A 27,255-nucleotide genomic window follows, 5' to 3' on the forward strand; every position below is an offset into this window, starting at 1 on the left:
TCAGTAGATGTTGCCCGGAATTTTGTTGATATATAACTAAATTGTATATCACATCAGTTTTGTAATGAAATTGGCGGAATATTGTAACGACTGGATATCTTATTGATTTTTGATGGCAGATTCACATTTGATTTATACTGAAAAATGTCGATTCAAAATTGTTTATGTTACTTGCATAAAATATACTTTAATTTTAATAATAATAATGTCATAAAAAAAACACCAACTGTAGCAGCAAAATAATTTATTTAAAAAAAAACTAACAACGACGCGCACTCTCGCGCTATGCCTATCGCTAACTTCAATTCATATAATATTAAGCAAATATGAATTTGTAACCTATTTACATAGCTATAAAGAATATTTTAATATCAACATAATATGCTTGACAACTTACACTAGCAACATTAATAACGGCAAAATATTGGTTGTTAATTTTTTTTTTTAATCCTCTTCAATTTCACCAATTTTCGACATCTTTATATAAACCAACTATTGTTTAACAAAATATATATATTTACATATTTAAAATGGATTATTATCTAAACGTTAGCCTCGAAGAGCTCGTTTATACATCGATATTTAAAATATAGAAAATTTCACACGCTTTATTAAGATTATACAGGAAACGTCCGTGTAACCGTAATTTTAAAATGGAGTTTAAAAATATATCCTTAAAATTATAATAGGTGATTTTTTTAGTGTCCAAAAACGGAACGTAATGTTGTCAGGGTTCATGTATGCTAGTTTATTTATTCAAACATAACTTAAATGCCTGAACGTATTTGGTAATTCATACAGTAGCTATCGTTATATTCTTAAATAAATTACAATATGTCGGCAGTATGGAATTTTCGTTTTTGCAAGTTGTATTTATATAATCATACTACTATTTGCTCTCGTAAGGATAACATTATTGTGATTGCTGATATCATAGAAATAGCATTTCTATCAAATTTATACATCACAACTTTAGTATTTTTTGCCAAAGTTATTGTGTAGTGAATTAACTTTTATGTCGTACATAAAGCTCTCGTAAATCCTATAAATTAAAGTTAAATTTAGATAATTTGCACTGTTGTATGAGTAAGCTTTTAATTACCAACATTAGAATCGAACCAAATCATATTCTTCTGTATTATTGCTTACATTCTAAATTTCAAATTCCTCGCTGAGCAATAAATTGAAGTTTAGAAATTACTTTAAGCAATAATTCCACTCCCAACTGGTCGTCAATGGCACGTTTCAACGACCCCTAGTGAGCGTTCGAAACCAAGCACCACACTAAGCACACCAATTAAGAACACACATAAAATTAACGCTAATTGGATTATTGAGACAATTATTCTCATTTAAAAACTTCTGGGAGATTAAACGCCTATAGACGTCATAAAAAATACTTAGCATTGTGTTAAGAGTAATTCTAATTATTGTGCTGTTCGTAGATTAAACGATGACGACAAAATAGGCGAAGTGATGGCACACGTGAAGCTATCGTTACAATTTCATAAGATCTAAATAACTAGAATTCATTGCAGATTAACGAAAAAATACAACAATGTTTCGCTACAAATGTAAAGAAGTGGCTTCTTAATTACGTTAAATACGAATACATTCTTACAAAATAAAGATAACAATGCCCGAAAATTAATTAAACGTATACAAAAAATGCATGTTCTATAATAAATCGTATTCAAGATTTATTCCGACTTGTTTTTTTAAACATGTACTAAAATTTATCCGTCGAATTGAATATACATGATATGACATTTCGATTTTTAAATAACAAAACGAATAATATCGGTGTAAAACTATGATTACTGTTTGTAAATTGTAATTCCAGGTTGTACTGATATTTTGAGCATGATGATTTTGTTCAGTGATCAATCGCATATTTTATAACGGCCGTACTCATAAAGGCAGTTAATGGGAGTTTAATTAAGCATCGAGTTTCACTTTACGATCCCATCGATTTGACCGTCGAAAGACAGCATCGCTTAACCTGCCACCCCATGAACACCGTTTACAGGTAAAGCCGTAAACGTTTAAAATATATATAACAAACACAGTAAAGGACATCGGAAACGTCACGGCGGACGAACTAAGCTCATATTTATTTGCTATCGCATGCAATCCGACACGTCGTGGGCTAGTTGATGTTGACGTTCTGCGTGAAGTCGTACTCGACGGTGGGGATGACGGTCTGCACGAACTTGAGGAACACGATGAGGTAGGCGTGCACGCCCAGCTCGCCGCCGCTCTCCGTCACCGTCTCGATGATCTTCTTCATCACCTCCGCGTGTCTGGCGGCACAACGTGTACGTTATATTGTATATTATTTAAAGCATCAAAGTTTGGCAGTGGAACAACTGATAATAGACCGGGAGCCAGTGATCGGCAGACTTACGGTGTAGTAGCAAACTCCATACTACTGCCAGGTATACTGCTTCACCTGCTGGTGGGGAAATGGAGGTTCACTATTCCCATCGAGGGTTCCTTTGAGCACGTCAAGGAGTCGAAAAGCTCAAAAAATGACTTTCAAAACGTGATCGCAGCATGTCTGCCATTTTGATATCTTAAAATATATTAGAAAAAATTAATGGCAGACACTCCGGTTCCTCCTATATTTTTTTATAATTTCAAAGGTAGTTAAATTTGATACAAATTTACGTCATTTCAGCAAAGCCTATATTTATATATAATATTTATACTATTATTATATACATATATTTACAAAGGCAGACACATAGGTCGGTCCTAAAGTGCAGGCAGGCCACATAAGTTTCGTAGCTGTCCTTATAGCACCTTCATAACACATGTTGCGATCATGTTTTGATAGTGAACCTCCATTTCCCACCAGCAGGTGAAGCAGTATACCTGGCAGTAATATGGAGTTTGCTACTATACCGTAAGTCTGCCGATCACTGGTTCTCGGTCTATAAGTATTGTAGATCTAATATTTTACTCGACGTCTCCACAAAGTTACAGTTGTAACCCGGATAAAACGTATTGTTCTACGACCATACCCGTTAATGCACGATATGTTCACGGTCACTCGGATTATACAGCGCCGGCTGGGGTACCTGCAAGGATGCACGGAGGCCATGCTGGGCCCCGACACGTGCGGGTGCGACTCCATGGTGACGGTCTTCTTGGCGTGGTCCTGCGACACGTCCTCGTACATCGCCTCCACGCCCAGCAGCCGCCGCTCCTGCAGTGCGGGACGCGACACGCGGGCTTACGTTACTATAGAACGCGCACTAGGCTTTATGTATACTGTGACTTTCCGCTGACGCGGTAACAGGTCCCAGTATACAGAATGAATGGTTGTGATTATTAAATTGCGATTGCTTTAGAATTAGTAACAGTAAGTTCAGCATAGTTCTTTATTTTAATTTATTTCTACTTTATTTTAATGTTATAGGAAACGTGCAAATTTTATATAGAGATTTACACTCGAAGAAATTTAGAACACTACTTAAAACTTCAATGTGCTGCCAACCACGAAATCTAAGATGTAATATTCACTGTCTCACGAGTACTTTACACCGCAACACTACTTGGTGGTAGGGCTTTGTGCAAGCCCAAGTCTGGGTAGGTCCCACCCACTTATCAGATATTCTACCGCCAAACAGCAGTACTCAGTATTGGTGTGTTCCGGTTTAAAGGGTGAGTGAGCCAGTGTAACTACAGGGACAAGGGACGTAACATCTTAGTTCCCAAGGTGACGCATTGGTGATGTAAGGAATGGTTAATATGTCTTACAACGCCATCTATGGGCATGGTGACCACATACCATCAGATAGCCCGTTTGCTCGTCCGCCTACCGATGTCATAAAAAAAAATCAGCTAATATAGATCGATTGGTCTTTCGGTTGAAAAATTGAATAGGGCGGACGAAGCACGAAGCGCAACTGGTTAATTTATCCGATCACAGGTATCGGGCTGTAGGGAATTTTAGTAGATTAATATCACGGTCTGACCTCATCATATCCGATGAGCCACAGGCGCGGAGTCTGGTAGTACTTGTCGTAAGTGATATGGAGGTCGTAGGTTCGAGTCTTGATGATCTCATCGCCGTCAGATTTCTGCTTCTTCTCCTTCGGTTCCTTGCGAGTCGTTAACGCTGTTGACTGTTAGGTTTTGTCATTATTTTATTGAATCTGTGTAAATTTTGTAAATTTCTTAAGTTATTTGTTTGGGATTACAATATTATAAATTCTATAAAAAATCTAATCCGTATAAATTGAATTAGATTATATTATTTAGGCATTATACATTTATACCCCATATTAAAGTTTTTGTAAGTAAATTGGCCGGTTTCTTGTACAAATATATATGGAACATAATATTGTTAAAGGTGTGTTTATTTATATATAGAATAAAACTGATTCTGTCTGTCTGCTAACTTCTACTTTACTCAACGGATTTGACACGGTTTTCACCGATAGACATGGAGAAATATCGGCCATTCGGAATGGCCGCCGCTCACCGGGTCCACCTCGTCCAGCAGGCCGGACTCCTGGAAGCGCTCCATGTCCTCGGCCTCGTCGTCGTCGTCGGCGTCGTCGTCGTCGCGCTCGCCGCCCGCCGAGCCGTCGCTGTCGCCCGTCTCCGCCGCCTCCAGCGTCATCTCGCACACCTGCGGCCGACGGCGTTCGGTTATGTCATGAGGAGATTTGTCGAATGCTGCGATTGAGTTTTAAATCGATTCCAAAATGCACATTTCGATCGGTAAATTGTCATTTTCAACTGAAATTTTTCAAACCTATTCTTGCATTGATGATACAATCTATTATACAGATTGCCGTAACTATTGATCAATGCATCGTCAAATGCATTAGTGACTACCAAAGCAGGTCGGTTATTTCCCAACTTCAAATGCATTATTCTATCAAAAAGCAAATTTATTCATAACTATGAGGTTTTTTTACTATATTACGAAGGTATGTATCACCCTAATCAAATAAGAGAAACATTTGGCTTCACCATTTTTTAGAACCTTATTTCTATATTTATAACCTACCTAAGGCCCCAGGCCTATTTAGACGCGACGCCCCTTGGAAGTTACCTACACTGCCTAATGGAAAATATGGTGCAGCAATTGGAGCAGTGTGGTGGTTTATACACACCGTTTCAAACATGCTCAAAGGGAGACAAAACCCAGAATTGAGACATTTACAGCTATTTTTTTACTTTTTACACATATTAATTATAACATATAAGAAAATATTACCACATTAAATGATAGTTTTACCTTCTCTTCAACGGCGGGTAAGCCGGAGGACTCGTAATGATGTGTGTCCACCCAACCACCATCCTCATCATGTTCATCTTCTATGACCTTCTCATTGTCTTCACAGTATTCTATCTGAAATTAAGTATAATTATTTTTTTAATTTAAAATTTCGTAACTCTCATAAAAAATGCAATTATGTAATTTAATTAAATTAAAAAAAAAATTTTTACATATTTATGTAAAAAACATTATCATTACAAGTATTATATTTAGATCTCAGTAAAATGTACATTCCAAACCAATGTTAACTTTAACTTTAAATTACACTTGTTAAATGACAATTCAAAAGTGCTTGTGAGACCTATAACAATGTAGATTATACAGAGCAGCACTATGTAATACAGTATGTTCTTACTTGTTTGCAACGTCTATAGCATGGTACATTCCTGGTAATGAGGAACTGCTTATCTGGTGGTAAGTATGATCGAATCTTGGACTCCTCACCCTTGGCCCACTGCCAGGTGGGGCAGTGATGAACCAAGTGATCACCTGCTGCTACAAATTCTTCTGGAGTCAATACACCAGTCTCTTGAAACTTGGATTCCTAGTAAGTAATCCTTTTTTAAATAAATAAATAATTTATTTGGATTCTCAGACTCGCTCATAAGTTGTATTACTAGACAAACTTACAAATATATTATTTTATCATCATATGACATTACTTTTACGTATAGCATTTCATTTTTTAACAATTACAGTACAGTTTCTAACTTAAACAATAATTGTATAAATTAAATATTTACTGATCATTAATTAAAACTGCGTTGACAACTTTAAACGACTTTTTATTTTGTTCTGATTATACTATACACATTTGACCTTACACAAAGTGATTATATTGCAATAACAAATTCTGATAATACACAGTTATTTACAAAGAGAGGCTGCACAATACCTTGAGAACAGGCGTCAAATATCCCGCAACACCCAGGGCGGTTCCTTTTACTGTGTTTATTACACTCTGCATTATAAGACGTTATGCGTGAAAGTTATTTTCCGACAACGAAACTGCCTTGTTTATAATTATTGTAATAACAATGATTTTACACAAAAGCCGGACAAAGCAAATTGGAATAAACTACCGTCTTCTCGGCACAATAACTGTCATTTGTCAATATGATCATTAATTCGTCAAACGTCATATCAGCAATAAGTATGTCAAATTTTTTGACAAATAATACTTATTTTGGGCTACATGAGTTGTTTTGCAGTATTAAATTTCTAAAACTAGCTTCCCGTCCCGTTTTCACAGGGGCGCAATAAGGGACTACATAAAATTTTAGATTGAAAAACATAAAAAGAAAGTTATAAACTTTAAAAATACGAATGTTAAGTAATGAAATAACTTTGTAGTATAATAAATATTATTCTACCATGTTATACCATAGTTAAAAGTAGGAATATCATAACCTCAAACCTGCTGTATTTACAGTCTGTCAGTTGTCACTTTGTCAAACATTATTTTGTTAAATCACAAATGTCAATTTCAATTTCAATATAATCACTGAGTGATTTTACTTACAGTAGCATCGTCATATTCACAGTTAACTCGAAATTTTCGATAAAACTTAAAATAATGAAATTTCGTTTCACATTGGAGTTGAAGTAACATATTTAAATTTCATCATTATGGAAGACGTGTTAGACGAAGTAGTTTCTTCGGAAGATTTACAAGTAAGTTTTTGTGACCATTATACATGACTCATAATGATGTACGTGTTATTTAATTTCGTATTACTTTTATTATACAGAAATTCGAAAAGATTTTTCATGAACAATTACATCAAGGTAATATAACGCCCAAAGCTCAATTCGAATACGCGTGGTGCTTGGTACGAAGCAAATATCCGACCGATATTAGAAAGGTACGTTATCTTTAGATGTCTTACGATTTAGACACAAGAACCATTATGAGTTGTAAAATAATAACATTTATGAATAGATATTATCATTACCCTTTAACAAAAAAAAAAACCGTTGTAAAATTCTTTGATATACTTTATCATAACTTTGATTTTATACATTATAAATAATTTTTATTTCTTACAGGGTATATTACTTCTGAAAGAATTGTTTAACTCTCATTCAGAAGGCAAGCGTGACTACCTTTTCTACCTTGCTATTGGCAACGCCAGAATTAAGGAGTATAATAAAGCACTGCATTATGTTAAGTCATTCCTTGAAATTGAACCTGCTAACCAGCAGGTGTTGGCTCTTGAGGTATGATTTGTTATGAATATGAATTTTTTTCTGCTCTTTAAACAACCTAATTAGTCATTTTAGTTATAAATTGAAAGTTTACAACTAATTAATAAGTGTTAGATACTTTATGTGTAAAAGATTTTTTTCTTATCATTATTTTTTTAATTTTTTATTAGTAATAATAATATGTGGCATACATATGATAAATATGTTGGTTTATTATTAAAACAATAATAATAAAAGAGCTTACACAAAATCATTATTGTTTGTTATTGTTTATCATAATTTTATCAGCAAGTAGAATTGAATGCTGCATGCAATAACCTTAAGTTGTGCATTTTATTTATAAAAAAAAACAATTTGTTTTCTAATTGTTTATTAAAGATTTATAAATATATAACAATCATGGCATAGCAGCCATCCAGAAAATCTTTTAAAATATGACAGATCAATATTGTGTCTGTGATCAGTCATTGGTTAATTATGTGTATATTTAAAAATTGTTTGCGAAACATTGTCTGAAATTTTAAAAAAGTATTAAACTTTTAAATTAAATGAAATATCCTGGTTCTTTAACTAATCTTTGGAGTTAATATGAAGATAAATGTTTACCCTAATATGGCCCTACTAATTTAGTTTGCGCTTCTTATATCTACTAACTTCTCTGTAGTGTGAGCTATGATAAATATTTTCATAGATGATACGAAAAAAAAATCATATAATACAATATACATATCCCGACTAGATTGTTTGAATAAACTATTTTAAAATGAGATATGAAATATTGAAAGTCAGATAAATAATCCAATTGCATAGAAGATAAAAGCATTTTTTATGGGTAATTAAAGTAAATACATCAATGTTTTAAACTCTTCCTAATGAGGCAGCACACTGCTCATTGCTTGTTTAAAATCTTGGTTGGATAATTGAAAGTTAATGAGCTGAAATAAATAGGATACTATACAAATTGTATAATATTATATTTCTGTTCTAATACATATAGTTTGACTAATTACAACAGAGCAATTTAAAACTGATTGCACAATTTTAAATAAGATAGATTTACTTTTATTCAATAAACATCCTTAAATTAAGGCATATAAAAGTTATGGATAATGAAAAAAGTACATATGTGAATCTTGAAAACATTTAACTCGTCTTTTTGGCCATGTAAAAAAAGGTTATTACATACAATACAGTATATTGCAATATTTCATTAGAATTATAAAGCAACCTTTATATTCCAGCACCAAATTAACAAGCGTATGGAGAAGGAGGGTCTGATGGGTATGGCGGTGGCGGGCGGCGCAGTTCTCGCTATAGGCGGTCTCGTCGGCCTCGGCATAGCTCTCGCCTCTAAAAAAAAATAGCAATTGGCCTTCATGTGAGTATTGATTATAAACCATAATTCTATTTCTGCACTAACAAAACTTAAAAATCATGTAGGAAGTACAAATTTTAGTGACATTGCTTAATTCTTGGAAAACTCTTTTTCTAACTGAGCAACATAAATCATAGAGAATTTGACGTAGTGCAACAAATCCATTTCATTATATCTGTTCTGGTCAGATTTTTTTTGTAATAACTTTATTTGTAGAAAATTGCAGTTTATATGGTTAGCTGATATATACTTTTTGTTATAATATAATGTATGGATAATGCACTTGGTACTTGGATATATTTAGTAGAAAGCATTCTAATATAATGGGTTCTGTTTTCAATTTTATTTTTTTGTAGTTATTTTGGCAAATGTAAAAATTCCAATTTGTTGCTGACCTAATGTTCCTTATGTAGAAAAACACTCCAGAGCATTGTGCTGTAATGTTAGTGTTTCTTCCAATTCTGCAAAATTAAATAAACTTTAAAGCTGTTTTAATTACAATATTATACTGTTATATTAGTAAAAGTTAAATTCTATCATCATTTGATTACAGAATGAATGCTCTAGTTGGTGTTCATTATCTTCTGACGAAGAAGAAGAATTTAAAAGAGGATTAGTGGGATTTTCCATGTTCACAAATTTAAGAATTTTTTTCACTCTGTATGCTAGATTATCCAAAGTGTATGAAAAAGAGCAAATACTTTTTACTCTAAAAAAAAGATATTTAGGTTATAATGTCTTATTTAAAAATTGTAGTGTATTTATTTTATAAGAATGAATATAGTTGATATATGTCATCCAATGTTTATAATTTATTCTAATAGCTTTAGGCTTATTTGTAGTTAAGAACAAGTGATTAAATATTTTGCACATGTAATTCCATTAAATAAATGTGGTTATTTTACATGGTTTATATCTTTTAAGAAAATTCATCGATTCAATACACATAAGCTTCAAGTATTTAATAATAAAAAAACACTTAATAATATTTATACTTTTAAACTAGTATTTGTATCTGTGAATACATTGATATTATTTATGTGATGATTATTTTAATAAATTATTAAATTAATAGAAAAAATAAATCAATTGTCAAATTGTTAACCTTCGACATAAACCAAAATGGCCCTTGAATTAAGAACAGACGATTATAATTTATCAAATGCTTTGAGTCTGTAAGGCGGTAGGTATACGTGAATTGACTTTATTTGAGTTGATTGAAGAAGTATATCTTTTATTTAACTGGCAATGATTGTTTACGTCATATCTTACATACTGAGAACTACTCCAAAAGCGTAGACATTAAATTTTGTACATAAAAAATTGATTTTTTTATGAGTTAAAATGGTTTTTAGTATTATTGTTTATGGGATCATGCGCTGAGTAAAAAAAAAACAGAAAATTTCAAAACAATTATTTTTATTATCTTGTTTATAATAATGTAGTGAAGCAGCATACATCTAGTACACTAATGTACAATGGCAGAGGCGTGGCATTGAATTAAAATTAAAAAAATATTTCTTACTTTTTTATACTATCAACAACTGAGATATCTTTTTTAAATAGTAGTTTTGAATTTTTGATAGTGGCAAGAGTATTGTATCGTATATAGTGGGGCCACTTAATTAATTTCAAAGTTGGAAGATAAATAAGAATTATTCTTACAATATAAATAATATTTTCTTTTTTAAATGACAGCAAAATATATTTTTTGCAAAGTTGAAAAACTAAATGTGCATATAAAATTAAACTTATGCCGAGATGGAATAAATCTATGGTATAATAACAACCTGCATTTGTCATGTGCGATGGAAACATTTGTAATTTATCTAACAACTAGTGATTGTATACAATTTAATTTCAAGGAATATTTAATGTTTTGTGCTCTCTATTAAAATATATTTCTTTACTCATATCTTGTTAAGAGCTATTGAAAATTTAAAATTATTGCTTCTCATGTATTCAAGTAATTGCTAAAATATTGAAAAGGACTTAACAATAAAACTTTACTAGTTATTCATTTCAGCAAACAAGTTATGAGTCTTATGCGACTAATGAGGTATAGTCGGGTGACTAAAAATAAAGAACTGCTAATATCGAACTTTCAAAGTTCAAAAGGTAACTAAACATACTTTTTACACAATAAGAGCATAATGATCGACTTAAAGTCCTAATTATCATAATTTCTTCACTGGTATATAATTATAAGTATAATCAACAACGTCGAGATGTTGTTTGAAGTTACATCGAATAGTGTTGAGCTTACAACGACAACAGAATTTTCCAGCGACAGGCTCAAAACGTTTAACTATGTATATGTTTATAATTTACTCATAAAATAGCCTCATTTTATAAAAACATTACATCTTCGATGTAACTTCAGTACTGTCTCTTATATTTAAACTGTGGTATGCAAAATGGTGTTCTGAAAAAATATATATTTCTTAATCACAATCTGGTAACTGACTATTGTAAAGTGTACCGTGCTTCAACATCTATTTATCTGCGTATCATCTAAATAAAGAAGTCAATCTTCTATAACGTAATGAGAAAAATAAGCACACTTCTCTCTAAACAATCAAAACTTATTTACAGTCAAAAATAATAATTACTTACTATGGCAACACCGTTAACTGTCAACAAGGTTATTGTTTATTCAAACCAAACTGACGATACCCGTCAAATCTCACTAACACACTAAAAATAATATTCAATCAACCCGTACTCTTAAACTTACGAATTAGTCGCAGTCCGCCCACTGACACGTGACAACCACGGCGCAGTGTTGCGACACGAAAAACTCAAAAACGTCCATATTTATCTCACATTAAAAAAAAAAAGATTAAATGCTTCACCTATCGCTCTAAATTCTTAAATAAAGTGAATTCTAATGTATCGGGAAGTAAATATTTTTGTGACTCGCTTACATATAATCTTACAATATACTAAATAACTATAACATTGTACTCTAAAAAATATGTATAATTATCGAAGGCTAATTATGAGATTGTAATCACAGTAATTGTTATCCAAGTAACGAGCCCTCATCATTACTACAGAATAAAACTTTCCACCGTTTCGTCGGTCGGTCGGTCGGTCGGTCGGTCTGCCCGCGACCCAACACAATCCGTAACTATCACTTACACATATATACACGTACTCGAAGGCAACATCAAGGTATACTTTATTTATTGCTTTTGTTACTATTTGTTTATCATTATGTACTTTACATATCACCACATGTTTATATACAATGCATCGTTTTTTTAAGGTCGAATTTGAACATTTAATTTACGAAACGAGAATCGCAATCGGAATATACTTACCCTTTGAAATTATACTCAGTCTCGAGGCAGTAGATGTTAGAATTTAAAAATTCTCGTAATGTTTTAAACAATAACATTATCGTCCTTTCAATACGATATAAAAATCGGCGATTCTTTTTACGCACATCGATAAATATTTATTAAGTTTTTAAGCTCTGTTATTTTTGTTCGTATACAAAGATATTTTGTTTTTTTTTTAATTTTCCTAAATATAGGTGCATTTTTCATATAAGGTAACATACAACTCGCTACGGTCGTGACAGTCTAATTTTCCTCTAGTGAGTGCGTCTTCTATAAAAATAAAATGGTACAGATATAACCTACGGGCAGCGCTAACAACCACCTAATGACTTGCTTTATATTTTACCTAAGATATACTCTATATAGTATATATAAATGCAATCTGCAAAATGCATAAAACAACAGTTATTATATCTATAAATTGTATAAAATATTAAATAAAATCTATTGAAGTGAGGTAGATGGATGGAATTTCACAATTTGTGTGGATATTTTTTAAATTTATAACGTCGCCTTATTGGCCCGAATGTTGAGGTAGTTGGATGGAATTACTATGTAAGAGGCCCTCGGCGAAGGGACCTTACACAAAAGTTACTACTCACTAGTTATTTACTACTAAACAATCTCACAAGTGACGAGTCGACGGTATAATAATCCAACGTGTACGCGGGTCTCGCTAGTCGGTGACGGCTGTGGCACAGTTCGGGCGAACCTCCTAATCTCTAACATCTTGTAGCTACCGGCCGTCGACGCGAACCGTCGATCGGTCGTGTCCATTACTTTAAATGCCAAATATTTTTTACTCTTTCCGGTTAACCTAGTTGCGACCGATACTGGTCGACCCGACCCTTAAAGTTAAATTTACATACATCGGTCAATGGCACCAACGATATTCCACGGGTCAACGATAAAACGTTTAAAATGAATCAGCTAACGACGTAACATAACACTCAAGCACCTTTTCGTAAACCATCAACAAAACACTGTCGGAACAGTTTCACTCGCATGCTAGTTCGACAACCCGACGTGGACATCATTTCATGAGGACGCGATCTTGTTGTGTTCGTCCTCGGAGTAGTCCCCGTCGTCGTGACCACTGGTCTCGTGGTCCGCCTCCGAGCTGTTGACTCGGTTCCTGTCGTCTTCGTTGTAGCCCTTGTAGTAATCCTTGTTCATGTCCTTGTCCATATCCTGCTTGTCGATATCCGCTTCGCTGATGCTGTCGTTCCTCTGTCTCTCTTTGCCCAGGTCTAAGGGTTCGTCGGTGTCGCGCATGATGTCCGGCTTGCCCATGTTCTCGGTGTATTGCCGCTGCATCTGCTTCAGGAAACGCTGGTGGGCCAGTGTCGTCGGGGGAGGCGGAAGTGAACCCATTTGAGGGGAGGGTTCGTCGTAAGTTTTCCTGTCCATGTGCATAGCATTCATTTGGGCTAATTTAGCGGCGTTCATACCTGAAATTGTGCATGCCTCAGTCAGTATTAAGCATCCAACATTTCGCAAAATTCTTCTCCAAAAGGAAGCGAAAGCTCACTCACCAAAAACGTTCTCCCCAATGTACTGGAGGTAGGTGTCCAATATCGCCGAACCACCCCCGAACCCCGGCGGGTAGTCGTCATGTTTCATCCCCGAGAGGCCGTGGGGTAGGTTCTCCACCGCCTTCGCCGTCACCGCTCGCACCGCCGGCACTTTTGTTATAGTCGTATTCGTCAGGTTGTTTATGTCTGAAAACGGGAAGCCCCGATCAGCTATCGATTACGAAAGACGGGACGACCCGGCCGAGCCGGGCAGTAAAGGGCGGGGAGGCGGGCACTCACGCGGCGGGGAGACGGGCAGCGAGTCCTGGTACTTGGACTGGCTGAGGTCGTCGTCGTTGTCGCCGCACAGCGAGCTGGTCTCGGAGGCGGCGGACTTGGCGTCCAGCTTCATGTCGGCGCGGCGCGGGCCCGTGGGCGAGGCGCGCGCGCGCAGCTGCTCCGCCGACACCTTCACGCCCGCCTTGGCCAGCAGCCTGCGGGCACGCGGGGCTCAGCACTGGCACCGATGGCACTCGACGTCGAGCCTCGGTCCGTACGAGGACGAGTCGCCGTTTGCCATCGGTGCCGACGACCATACTCACTGGCTCGCGAGTTCCGGGTCGAAGCGTGTGGGCATCTGCAGCACTGGGAGGTCTTTGGTGGAGATGCCGCGGTGCTGTCGCGACATGTGCGAGTGCAGCGAGTTGCGGGACTTGGCCACCGTCCCGCACAGCACGCAGCTGGGGAGCCATACGGCGTGTTAGATACATTTTAAAGAGATGGTGAACCGAAAGAAATTATGTATTATGACGATAAATGTACTTACCGGTAACCGGGACACACTGTATGCTTATCTTCGAGGTGAGTTCTCAGGGTGTGTGCCGATCGATAGATCTTCCCACATTTCGGACAAGGCCTCGGGTCGGTGGCTCTCACGCGCAGCAGGTCTTGAGTTCGACGGCAACCTCCTGATGATATAGAGAAGAGATACTACAGACTGTAATTAGTTATTCTAATGCATTGGCTTCGGATGATATCATCTTACCTGATTATTAACTAATAAAATAAATTAGGAGTTAGTAATTTTTAAAAAGCCGATCACATGTCCGTTGTTCTTATAACTAAATTCAAATGAAAATGCACTAATTCTACTTCGTAGTTTTATTGTTTATGTTTCATATAAGCAGACAATATTTCTTCGGGTAAAAATTAAATTATTACGTATATATCGTATCACTAAGACAATCGCAACTAGAATCGTTTACTCACATTGAACATTTGGTTATTGAAATGACTAATTACATTGTTGTACGCTTAGAAATATTTTATAATATAAAGATATACGACATTGCCTCACAGGCGTCAGGAACAATTTTAACTACTCGCTAAATTTTACCAATATTATTTTAATCGTCTTGGAGATCTATGTTCGAGTTCCTATCGCATATATTTTGTAGGCGTACGGTGGGCGACACACGCGGCCCTAGCATTCGACCGTTGTATACACTAGCAGTCTTTACACAGTACATTATTGCATATATATTTTATTTGTCCGTTACATTTAATTTCATATATATATCAACTATATATCTATGAAAATGAAAAATAAATATAAATCATAGATATATGTGTTATAAAAAAGGATATGATGTATGTATAACTATGGATTGCAAAAAAGACAAAACCAAAAGTATTGTCAATTACTTGTTTGAGAATTATTAAATGATGTCGGAATCTAAAAAATTAAATCGTAACATAATCATACGTTATTTATTACAATAGTAACAATTACCGATGGAAATGAAAGTTTTATTATTTGTGTGCGTTTGACTTTGACATAGACTATACATTAAATATTTTTACGCCAACTTAGGCCTGGTACTCTAGCTAAATTTTATATTGTAAAAATATATATATTAAATTTTATTGTTTGGTGTATTTTCTTTATAGCATTTTTGTATGAAAATATATGCGAACGGAATATGAATTTTATATACAATTACAATAAATCCCTCGTGTTATTTATTCTCATACGTTCTACTATGACTAGATATGTTTTTGATTGTGCTCTGTGCCTACAGGGCTCTAAACGAACATCTTTTAAAAAATAAAGCCTATCACTTGTGAACATATTAACTATTGCGTTTAAAGGCATTCGATTTCATTAAAATCTATTTCGTATTGTCTTATCTATGGTCGAAAATATACATAGAGCAGAGCACGGTACAGATACTTCAGTTTTTTCTAGGCACTTCGTAAACCTGCAACCACTAAAAATCTATAATCATATTTATAAAATGATTAATATCAGTGACAATTATTAGCCAAAATTAATCTCCATTGTAATAAAATTCTAGTACTAATTTAGAAGTTTCTGTACCGAACTCTGCTATGAACCGAAGATGGGTTCGAAAGGTCCTGAGTGTCAGTTAAATATCAAATAAATACAGAACATATTGTGCGTTCATATTGAACAAATATAATTATATATCTATGAAATACTTTAAATCAATAAAAGAGTCTCACAGTAACATCAGGACATAACTAGGAACATAACGACAGATAAAACACAAACCTACAAGAAATAATAGCAACAATGGAAGTTAGACACATTCGAGAAAGATACAGAATGGTCGTCTCACTCAGTTGCATTTCGTAATCTATCAATGGCACCAATCATCACAAGTCATAATGCGCTTTACAAAACTAACGCCCGGAACATCTGTAGCCAAATGCTCTCGATGCAAAAAAATCGAATGACTTTTCTGTAATATACCAGCCGTATATATGGCCCTAACTTAATGACATCGGTCGCAGATCGCTACAGCATCTCCCGAGATATACATATACTTAAATAATCAGTCTATAACTACTACAAAAATAATTTTCAGTCGATTTACCCTACCGGTTTATACATCGTTTACGTACGAACATATTTAATGCTGAATATGAAAATGCATCGTGGAGATCATCGTTTTCTGGGTTCCTCAGTAACATATAAAAAGCCCCACTCGTAGTTCCGATTCACAGCCGTTTTAGCAAGTTTTGCCGAATAACGAACAAGTCCCCTTCCCCTGCCGCTCGCGTCACGGACGTTAGTTCGCCCAGCCGCAGCTCCATTTCAACGTTTTCATCTTCTCCCACTGGCGGCGATGCTTAATCCTCATGTGGTTGCGGACCGAGTTAGGATGCGCGAAGTATCTCGCACAGGACGCCACGGGGCACACGGGGCTGTCCCGCGGGTAGTGCGCCTCCAGGTGTCGCCGCGCCAGCGCCAGCGACTCCAGGCTCACGAAGCACAGCGGACACTGCAGCCGCGAGCTCTTGCAGTCGCCCCCCCCCAGGTACTTTAGCAACTCGCTCCCCGCCCCCCTCCCCTCGCCGTATTCGCCTATCGCCGGCTTTGCCAACGCGTCCCGCGCCGCGGCATCTGCAATGCCCACAGCACCAAATTACTCAACGTCGAGAACGGTTGGCAAATCCGACGATCGGCCCTACTTCGCGACGACGTTCGCGATAAACGGTCTAAAAATATTACGTTATATCAAATATAGTATATCGGTAAAGTTCGGTCCGCGGTCCCTACGGCGGGTCATTGGCACGAGACGGGCCCTCGCTACCACCAGACGGCGGACGGGGGCCCGGGGGGCGGGGCCCCGAGGGGCACAGGCCCCGGCGGCGCGGGGGGCGCGCGCCGACTCTAGGAGTTCTGTCGCTGGCGGATGCCGTGCGCTTGCAGCTGGTGGTTGATGAGGTAATGCTTCGTTTTGCACTTCTTGCCGCAGTGCTGGCAGGGGAACCACTGGTCGCGGTCGGTCTGCGAGTGCACATTGAGCATATGCTGGCGCAGGTTGGAGGTGGAGGAGTAGACGCGGCCGCAGAGCGGACACTGCGGCCGGTAGCCCATCGCCGCCCCGCCCGCGAGAGCCGCCCCTGTAACACAGAGGCGGCGGTTAGAACAGTCCGCGTGCGGTCGCTTAAGCGCTACTGTGAGTGTATCGGTCGGGCTCCGCGGACGGGGCGGGCTCGCGCCTCCTCTGCTTGACGCCGTGTATGGAGTTCATGTGTATCTGCATGTACTGGCGCGTCTTGAAGCCCTTGCCGCAGACGGGGCACGAGTGCGAGAGGTCGCGCGCCGCGTGCACGTTGAGGATGTGCTGCTTGAGGTTGCTGTTGTTGCTGTACAGCTTGCCGCACTCGGGGCACGCGGGCTTGCCGGGCTCACCGTTAGCGAGGCCGGCGGCGAAGAAGCGCTCGTCCTTGGCGGCCGCCTCGCCCGCCCAGCTCGCTCCTGGGGCAGACGACTCCCGTCAGTTCCGAGCTCCGATACGTCCGCGGTGCGATACGATACGACACGACACGACACGACACGGGACGACGCGGGACGACGCGGGTCGCCGCTAGACTTCCACTGTTGCTATCTTTATCGGTTCCCGAAGTTGGAACTATCGGTGCCGACGATTCGGTTTAGTGATAGAGATCGATCGGTCGATTTGGTCATTCGGTTGTTAGTGTTATTGAGAACGTGCGATACGTGACTCGGTAATGAACGATTAATGACGCCGATAGTTTTTGAATTACAAATCATTAGCGTTATTGGGTTTCGAATTATTTCTTTTGTCGAATCTAATTGCAATTATATCGATCGGTAAACGGTTAATGTCGCTACTGAGTCACGCAATGAGAATGTTAGTGCATAAAAAAACGTACTCACCGAAATTATCTGGTATTCCTGAAGGTCCTGGGAGTCCCGGAAATCCTGTAATATTAAATATAACCTTTAACCTGTGTCGATTATTCGAGCAAAGCTACAGTGCGGCGGCCCTACGGACCTGGTAAATTTAGAAGTCCGGGGAAGTTATGAGGGAGCGCTCCGTTAGTGTTGGCCATGGTCGCCGGGTCGTCGTAGTCCACTGGTTCTTGCTTGGCTCTGTTTTCTCCTTCCGTATCGCTGGCGCCGGCGTCTGAAGACGACTCTTCGCCATCTCCTGACTACAAAAACACACAAATTAAGTATTTCCTTTCCATTTAACCTTAGGTAATAAATTCAGTATGTACATGAAACGGATTTTATTTGCCTTTACCGAATAATCAATTATTTAATTATTATTATGTAATAACTATCAGAACAAAATAATGAAGTTAAAATAAATTTATAGCAAAATTTAGAGAATGTATGTATCTACTATCTACCCAAATACCATAGTGTACCGCGAGCGACGCACCAATTGTTTTGATTTAATTAAACTAACTTTGAGAAATTGTAACATATTAGGAAACACTCAAATGACGCTTTAACGACAATATCAATTAGCTCCATGTTTTAATGGCTTTATTTGAACATATATAAAAAAAACTGTTATTAAATTTGTCTCTAGAAAAGGTATTGAATGTTTAAATTGAAAAGAGCCCCAATCTTACCAAATTGTTGGAGACTCCGGAGAGGTGCGGGTTCTGTACGGTTTCCAAGGCTTGGCTGAAGAGGGCCAGTTCGTGTCCGTTGGTGCCGAGACGCTCGGGACTCGCGCCCTGCGCCGCCAGCAGCTGCTCCGTCCTACACCAGTAAAGGAAATCTCTTATAAGCATCGCTCACTATGAACCACCAACTTCGAATTGCTTCACCTCTAGCTTTAACTGAGTTACGAAGCCGTGAACGTTGACCGCTCAAGCAATGCTGATCACTTGACTAGTTTTCTTAATGGATAGTTCCATAATAAAATAAAATTCGTTCTAAAAGAACTAACGACAGGATAAAAGAACTTTTAATTCCTACGGAAGAAAGAGAAACCTATATTTTTATACCTAGAGCGCTATTCTGTAAGAACTAACTTTTTATGTTACTCCGGAAATGTTGAAAGTCGACATGCCATCGAATCGATATGCTGTGTGGATGATCCTTTAGGTTTTATAATTTATAGTCAATGTTGCATATCAGGTGCAACTTTACGAAATTTTGTAGTCAAATAAATTTACGAAAACGAAACATATATACAGTTAGAGGACGTACTAATGTTTGCCTAGTTCACTTCTAAAATTGTTACTATTTATTGAGATTCAGAAATATAAAGGCAATATGCTTTATAATTTAATTTAAACGATGATCTCATTCACGAGTCCGGAATAGGAAACAGTTTATTTTTACCTCTCTATTAAAGGAAATTTACTTCTCCGAAGTCCATCGTCAACAGTAAAGACTATTCATAATATTAATAATGATTCTTTTACCTTAAGCTCTATAACATTATCACATATTTTGGTTCATTACCGATTAGTGAATCAGCGAGATAATTCTCACGTCAGCCATTTATAGGCCATGCCTAAATTCAGAAAATCGGTCTTTAATGATAAAATTTGGAAATGGCAATCTAAATTCGCATTTCTATTCCCTACATGGTCTCCCGCAATCACCGTACCGGTTCGATGACGGCATTTCTGTACAAACAATCAGTATTTACATATTTTTTTGTGGTCATACGTTTCTTTAAACATTTCTAAGATTTTATACCACTCGGATCTCTTCTACGGCCGACCGCTCACTACATCGCGTGCTCGTTTTTTACTATTCGCCTTATTTTTTTTTTATTAAACGACTAAGTGCCGCAAATAGAAATCACCGCCCACATTTACAAAACGACGCCACATTGAAATGACTTCCGAAGCCAGCTCGACCTCGTCGTCGAGGCCGCAGGGGAGGGGGCGCTAGTAATGCAGTGGTAGCAACCTGGTCTTCATCTGCGCCTGGTAGAGGTCGGAGGAGCGCGCGCGCTTGGGCGGCGGCGTGCAGGGCGCGTCGTCGGCGCGGCGCGCGCGGCGGCCCTCGCGCGCCGGCGCCTCGCGGGCCTCGCGCGCCTCGCGGCCCTCGCGCGAGCCGCCGCTGCCCGTCTCCGTCCACGACGACGCGGACTGCGGGCGCGGGCGGCACGTGAGCATTTCGATTCGACATTTTGGATCGGATATTTGAATTCGAATTCGATTTCGATTTCAAACTTTTCCAATGATGGCAGTCGCTGACTTTAAAATAGTGCCACATTGGTATCCGATATTATTTTTAATGATGCTATATTGAATATTATTTTCATTAATGTACACATACTTAATACACATTAATTATATTTGAAATGTTTGCGATGCTATGTCGTAATTTGAGGAAAAATGAGTCTCGGTGATCTCGTCTGGCGACTGATTTTTTTTATTTAATTAAGTAGATTATTTATGAGTGCTGCGAACGAAGACGACTTTGTTATGATCGGCTCGTATCCTTACCGGAGATGCCTTTTGATCGAGTGTAGCTAACGGAGCCGGTGGAGGAACGTCGGTCAACCCTCGGACTTGTAAAAGTTGAGCGGCTCTTAGGAACTCTTTTAATTGCTCTTGTCCAATATGAACTTCTCCCTGATACATGAACCTGTAATGTATGGAATTGTGTAATTTCTGTTATATTTAAAAGACTGATATAATTATTTTATGTTCTACAAATCTCAACTCTACCTTAATAAACTCTCCATATCTTTGTCGTGTACATCTCGTAGTATAACTATCGGATGCTGACACGGGTTAGCCTTAAGTAATCTTCGGAAGTACGGACTGCAGGCTGATAGCACCACCTGGGCAAAACAAGATCTCCGTGATAACGAACATCTATGTTACAGGAGTTGAGTGTGTTACATGTTAGTTTAAACTTTAAATTATGTTTGTCCACAGATGCTTATTTATAGATGTGTACACGTTTCTGGACTCGCCAACAAGGCTCAAACATAATATTGTTAACATATATTCTACATTTTTATGTCCGCCCGTAATCGTTACATTTGGAGTAGTTATATTTAAAAAAGATTGGCTTGAAAATGACTCAGTTGGTAAAGACGGATTTATTCAAATTAAAGTGAGAGAATCAGTGTTGAAATTAGATATAATCGAATTTCTTTATGAGATAAAAAAAACCCGCCGAGTATCTTTCGACGGTTCTCCTTAGATCCGAAGTTATTCCTTTCGAACCGGCGTGGTGGTAGATTTTTGACAGTCAATAAGCAAGTGTATGTGACGCTTCTATATTAAATAAAGATTTTAACTTTTATATGATATGATACAATTAAGTATTAATTTAAGCAGAAACATATACAGAAAAGATTAGTAAAGCTTCCTTCAGTATCATGGGTTGTAACAATACCTTATGTGCGGTAAACGTAGCTCCGGCGCAGGCCAGCGTGACGTCAACGAAATCCTCCTCATCCCGGAGCCGTCGGAAGGACGATACCATGGCCGAGTGGAAGTCGTTCCACCGCAGTGAATACTGCTGCTCGCCCGCGGCGCCTGCATGCAACCGAGCTGTTAGACGCCCGTGTTAATGTATAGACGTCGATAAGTATTATACGATTACATTTAGATATTTGGTAAAAATATATTATATATTATACAAAATATTAATTTTAATAAGCAGAGTTACTAGGTAGGTATGTGGCTGTTTTTATAAGTTTTAAGGATCGCGTATAGAGATTTAAAACTGCAAAAAAAGTTGTATTTATTTCATAAGTAGAGTAAGGTATAAGGTAGATTTCATATATTTATTTGGTTAAATATAACGGTCACTAAAATATAAGCAAACACTAAAATATAGGTACCTAATTACCTTTAAACTCAATAATAATTATTATAGCAAAATGACATCAATATTTAAAATAAATTCAGTTTTAACATTGTACGTACAACCTATCTACGAGCTGCAATAAACTACTGATACATATTTAGTTATTTTTGATAATTTGTAAGTTTTTAGTAAAAACCTCACTCAATATTAAACTAATTCAAAACGAAATAATAAAAAACAAATGAATAGTTTTTTTAAATATGCAAATTAAAACTAAGTAAATAATGATACCTTAATTTAATTATTTAAACATTCACTGTAAATGTGTTTGGTTTATCTGTAGCTTGAAAAATGTCGCGGAAAAATTATGAATATAATTTATTTAATCTGTTGTATTTCAATGTGACCTTTACATTTACACCGTTGTACTTCGTTGACCTTTCAAAGAGTTTAAATCAAGAGATCATGCGAAATTTAAAAAAAAACGGGACAGTTTTGAAATTGAAATAGAGTCAAATATAAATTATTTATACGCAGCTTGAATTATTTCACTGATTTTTACGGATTGGTTGGTTAAAATTGTTAAAACCATGATAGTAGGTAGGTACTTACTGAAAGGAGTTTATATTATTTTAGGTAAGTAGGTAGGTAAGTATGTGCGTTTTAAATTTTTTTTTTCTTTAAGGCAGACTGTTAGTCCATCTTACAAATTAATACAGGCCTTAAATTAATTGAAACTATGACAAAGGCTAGTTAATTAAAAGGAAAATCAAATTAGTTTTAAGTTAAGTTACTTTAAATAAAACCAAGCAATGCTTCCATATTTCTATGTTTTTTTTTAATCAAATTAGAAATCTTAATATTAAATATCTTACTATATAGGGATTATACGGAGATTGATAGGTAACCTACCTTATTATTAAGTATCTGTACGACTAAGTCTATATTATATCTATTCCTTATTTATCGTACCTAATTAAACTCACATAACAGTAAAATTAACAGTATGCCACATGTTTTCATACTGTCCCTAATATTTATTTCAATAGCAGAAGTTATCACTTCCATTTTTAGCAATGATAAAGTATAGCTATCAAGTTATTAACTTTTTATAATTATCTTTTTTATTTAAAAAACAGGACTTAAATACGAACGTTCTCATTACATAGAGTTCTTATAAAAAATATGTTTAACACATATGTATATGTTTACACTATGAATATATTTTAAATAATTTATTTTGCGAGTCAATCTTAACTTTGTTACCCTTGTTCCTGTTATACATAAAAAAATTAAAATCCTTTATTAGAATTCTTTAATTGTACAAACATTGAAGTGTGAATGCGCTCAAGTCTGCCTCCCTCGACCCCAAACGAGTCAGTCGAATTGTGACCTCTTCGCTACTCATTGACCCCTCGCAATAGAATATTTATATCCAGATTATTAAATAAAAATATATATATATATATATAATACATTAGTAATTTAAAAAATCAAGCAACCTACAAATAAACGATTGTTTACAAATTTTTCACACAATAGTAGATAGCATTGTAGTTATACTAACTAGTTATCTTATGGGGAGGTTATGTTATAAATTTTTTGAGCGTCATTTCATACAAAACAATTCTATAGGTAATAGATTTACATGTATGAAAAATAAAATCGATTACCATTCGATTGTAATCGAATAAATCTTCGATTCGAATTCGGAAGCGGAAAAGAAACGATAAAGAAAATACGTTTAAAGAATAAAAAAAGAATATCACAATTCGAAATCTTGAAATAAAAGCGTTGTCATTAAACGACTGCCTCCCTCGTCCTGGGGGATCATCCCAGGATCTCAGGGGGGTGTTGAGTGGGGGTGGGGGTTGAATATCAACGAACTCATGTACCGTACGAGTGACTGGACGCTTACGATCCTCATATAGATTCTGTTGGTAAACAATTGCGTTTCGCGTACAAATATTGTATGGTATTTACGTTTTCATTCTGACAAAGTGCTTTTAATTGTTTCAAGTATATGTAAGCTCATATGGCTAGACATTTTTAATTTGTATTAATTTTAACAATAAGCGTTTGTAATAGATAAAAAACTGTGTTTTATTTTCGATATAAAATTTAGTCAAGTATGACGCGATTCCAGAAAGTAGTAGCTACGTATTTTTTAGCAAAAATTTTCTGAAAATTTATCCGATTTTTGTTCGCTTAGAAGCATAATATGATTAACTTCGTAATAATATTTTGTAATGAGTATCTTCCTATTCCGGCCATTGTTGATTTTTATAAATACCCAAGTAAGTAGCCTATACCTATAATTTTTTATAAGTATGTTATGTATGCGTATATTCATAAATTTAAAATGCAGCCGCTGATTTTACTTAGGAATATTTTGGATTGGATATGTAAAAATTCAATTTAAATTATTCGAAGAAGTATTAATTCTTTTTATTTTTACTAATACCATTTTAACATTACTCTGTGAAAAGACATATATACACACACTTAAAAAAATACGGTTTCATAATAATGTAACATCATCGTCTGCGTATTTATTGTTTATGAAATATTTATTGTAGAAGTAAACACATTGATTAATGACGTGGGACGATACTCACCGGTCTCGGTCGCCATGGCCGGCTGTCCGGAGGGCGGCACGGTGTCGGGGCGAGCGCGCGCGCTACACAGATCTCCCGCGCATTCCAAACGACTTCCTAGCGCCGCCACTTTAGCGATTGTCACTTCTGCCGATTTTTATTCTATGCCCGTATGCGTGTGTGCGTTCGCAAGGATCACCCTTGTTTGTATTTTATTGTAAAGCTTTGAGTATTGTTTGTTTTGGATTCCTGAAAATAATTTCTGGTTTTAACTTTTTTATTCTTGAGGAACTTTAATATGATTTTCTTGAAGTGCGGGGTGAGAAGCGGCGGCTTTGTTTTGTTATTTTTAAATTTTTATTTTTGACGATTGCTAATATATGCACTTGGATAATCGATTTTATGTAAGTATTTTATAACTTCTTAAACAGAGAAACAAAACACAACGAATGAAGTCACGTTATATCCTAATATTTAATAGAAACAATATGGAATACAATTGTTATAATTAAATTAAAACAAATGCACTCAATTGCATAACGCTCCGAAATTTTAACAATAAAAGCAAGCTACACGTACTGCGTGAGTGTCTAATTGTAGATTAATTTGGGTAATCGCTGAGTTTTATAGTCAATTAATAAATAATTATGTCATATTAATTGAAGATCGTTCGCGTTCCGAAAAATCCAAATAACACGAACGTCCGAGTACGTCGACGTCCACGTGTCGGAGACGAAAATGAAAACTCGATTAACACAACACGCACTCGAACACTTCAGCGCAAAAATCGAGGTATGGGGCAATTACGACCGCGTTGATTACGAGGGGTGTTAATTTAGGGACCGGTGCAACGATCGATGGCGCGCCCTGCATCGCCACAATAAGGGAGGAGCGGGCAGATAGAAATCAATACGATGTCCATCATCGCTTGCACCCTCCCCTCGGTCCGTACCGCCTGCGCCTTGCACCCGGGAAATGCATTTTCCGCGATACCACCGCTTTTCACCCCGCACGCGTTCCGGTTATAATTTACGTCGGAGCGATCGGACGTATTAAAAATTCGTACAATTTTTCTTCCGGCGACGTCCGATAATGAATGCACCTCGCTGTTTATGTTTGCGAGTTAAGAACGCGCGTGCTATCCGTTGCGCGTCACGCGGGCGACTGTCGCCCCGCCACTCGGCCGAGAATAAACAGCGGGGGTGAGCGTGCGGGGGCCGCGGGGGGCGGGGCGGTGCAGCCTGCACGCCCACAGGCCGGCCCGCGAGTGCGGCCGCGCCGGGCAGCGGGCAGCGGGTAGCGGATGGCGTCACGACGGGCAGCGATACTTGCATGAAAAGCGCGACGCGGCAGCCGAGTGTTGAATGTGTCAGCACTGAGACGCACTGACGCGTAGATGAAAAGCGTTCAGCGTTACCGCTTATGAGAGCTTTTTTAGTATGCGTTAAGATGAGAGCGCTGCGTTTCGACACATTTTTTATTCTTATACAATCTTATTATTTTTTGCTCATTTACACACTTTCAAATGTTTTAGATCTTATTTTGGCAATGTACGCTATGACATTTTATAAAGATCAAAAGTTAGAGATCAAGTTTGAACAACTCTGCTTTAAGGTAATATTACAGCTCGAAAATAATGTTTGTTGTTGTTATTATCACATTCGTGAAAATATTTTACGATTAATCTCAAAATGGTAAGCCTTTTTCACACATATGAAATAAATTAGTAGGTTGTCATTAAATTTTTTAGAGTTTTATTGACGATATTTGAGAATTAATTGAGCACTCTATACCTATACGCTTTGAATAAACAATCCAAGAAATCAACAGAGGAGACGTCGTACCTATTTTTTTTTATAGTATACAATTGTTATGTAGAAACGAATTCGATAAAACATCAGTTCAGATCAGACAAAATCTTCAATTTTTTTAATTATATTCAAATATGTGTAATTTATTTATACGTATTTATTTTAACTCTGTATTTCCCAGACCTAAATTAGTCGAACAAAACTCGTAATCCAATCCTATTTACAATCGAAACATTCGAAAACAAAACAGAAATGATCTCTGTAAATTCAGCGGCAACCGACCGGCCAATCATTCGTCAAACGGGCCGCGCGGCCGTAAATCTTACGAGTGGGGTGGGGTGGGGTGTTACGGGTGGGGTGTTACGTAACATCAGGAAGTGCGGATTAGGAATCAATAGTGGTCGTAATGATAGTTGTAGCGTAATAGATGGTACTGCGCCGTTTGTGGTGCGCGTTACATTGATACCTGGTTGGTGAGATTTATTTTTTTATTTGATATCTAAGGGAATGATATGTTTTA

General features: G+C 37.0%; 3 protein-coding genes across 4 annotated transcripts; 1 reads left to right on the forward strand and 2 right to left on the reverse strand.

Annotated features, from left to right (window-relative positions):
- Positions 1-229: 229 nt before the first annotated feature.
- On the reverse strand, positions 230-6,413 carry LOC113395824 (ubiquitin-like-conjugating enzyme ATG3). Its single transcript, XM_026633528.2, has 7 exons — positions 6,195-6,413; positions 5,655-5,843; positions 5,258-5,371; positions 4,493-4,642; positions 3,984-4,133; positions 3,084-3,211; positions 230-2,303 (listed from the first exon to the last, which is right to left on the reverse strand). Exons 1-7 carry the CDS (start codon positions 6,264-6,266, stop codon positions 2,150-2,152), a joined length of 957 nt encoding a protein of 318 aa, XP_026489313.2. The 5' UTR covers positions 6,267-6,413; the 3' UTR covers positions 230-2,149.
- A 304-nt stretch (positions 6,414-6,717) lies between these two features.
- LOC113395826 (mitochondrial fission 1 protein) lies at positions 6,718-9,786 on the forward strand. Its single transcript, XM_026633530.2, has 5 exons — positions 6,718-6,973; positions 7,051-7,164; positions 7,349-7,519; positions 8,749-8,885; positions 9,436-9,786. Exons 1-4 carry the CDS (start codon positions 6,929-6,931, stop codon positions 8,869-8,871), a joined length of 453 nt encoding a protein of 150 aa, XP_026489315.1. The 5' UTR covers positions 6,718-6,928; the 3' UTR covers positions 8,872-8,885; positions 9,436-9,786.
- Positions 9,787-10,284: 498 nt separating this feature from the next.
- LOC113395825 (protein abrupt-like) lies at positions 10,285-26,145 on the reverse strand. 2 transcript variants are annotated; one of them, XM_064220218.1, is made up of 14 exons: positions 25,991-26,145; positions 24,946-25,173; positions 21,911-22,053; positions 21,232-21,347; positions 21,007-21,148; positions 20,465-20,646; positions 19,165-19,297; positions 18,576-18,735; positions 18,458-18,502; positions 14,570-14,711; positions 14,346-14,483; positions 14,044-14,237; positions 13,765-13,950; positions 10,285-13,680 (listed from the first exon to the last, which is right to left on the reverse strand). In XM_064220218.1, the coding sequence occupies exons 2-14, from the start codon at positions 24,959-24,961 to the stop codon at positions 13,268-13,270; spliced, it is 2,010 nt and encodes a 669-aa protein (XP_064076288.1). In that variant the 5' UTR covers positions 24,962-25,173; positions 25,991-26,145; the 3' UTR covers positions 10,285-13,267. The 2 variants fall into 2 exon arrangements, with proteins under 2 accessions (XP_064076288.1, XP_064076286.1); XM_064220216.1 differs by having other exon boundaries at positions 21,911-22,068.
- Between the last annotated feature and the right edge of the window lie 1,110 nt (positions 26,146-27,255).

This window comes from Vanessa tameamea, chromosome 4, assembly GCF_037043105.1.
Source record: "Vanessa tameamea isolate UH-Manoa-2023 chromosome 4, ilVanTame1 primary haplotype, whole genome shotgun sequence".
In the NCBI taxonomy this organism is placed as follows: domain Eukaryota; kingdom Metazoa; phylum Arthropoda; class Insecta; order Lepidoptera; family Nymphalidae; genus Vanessa; species Vanessa tameamea.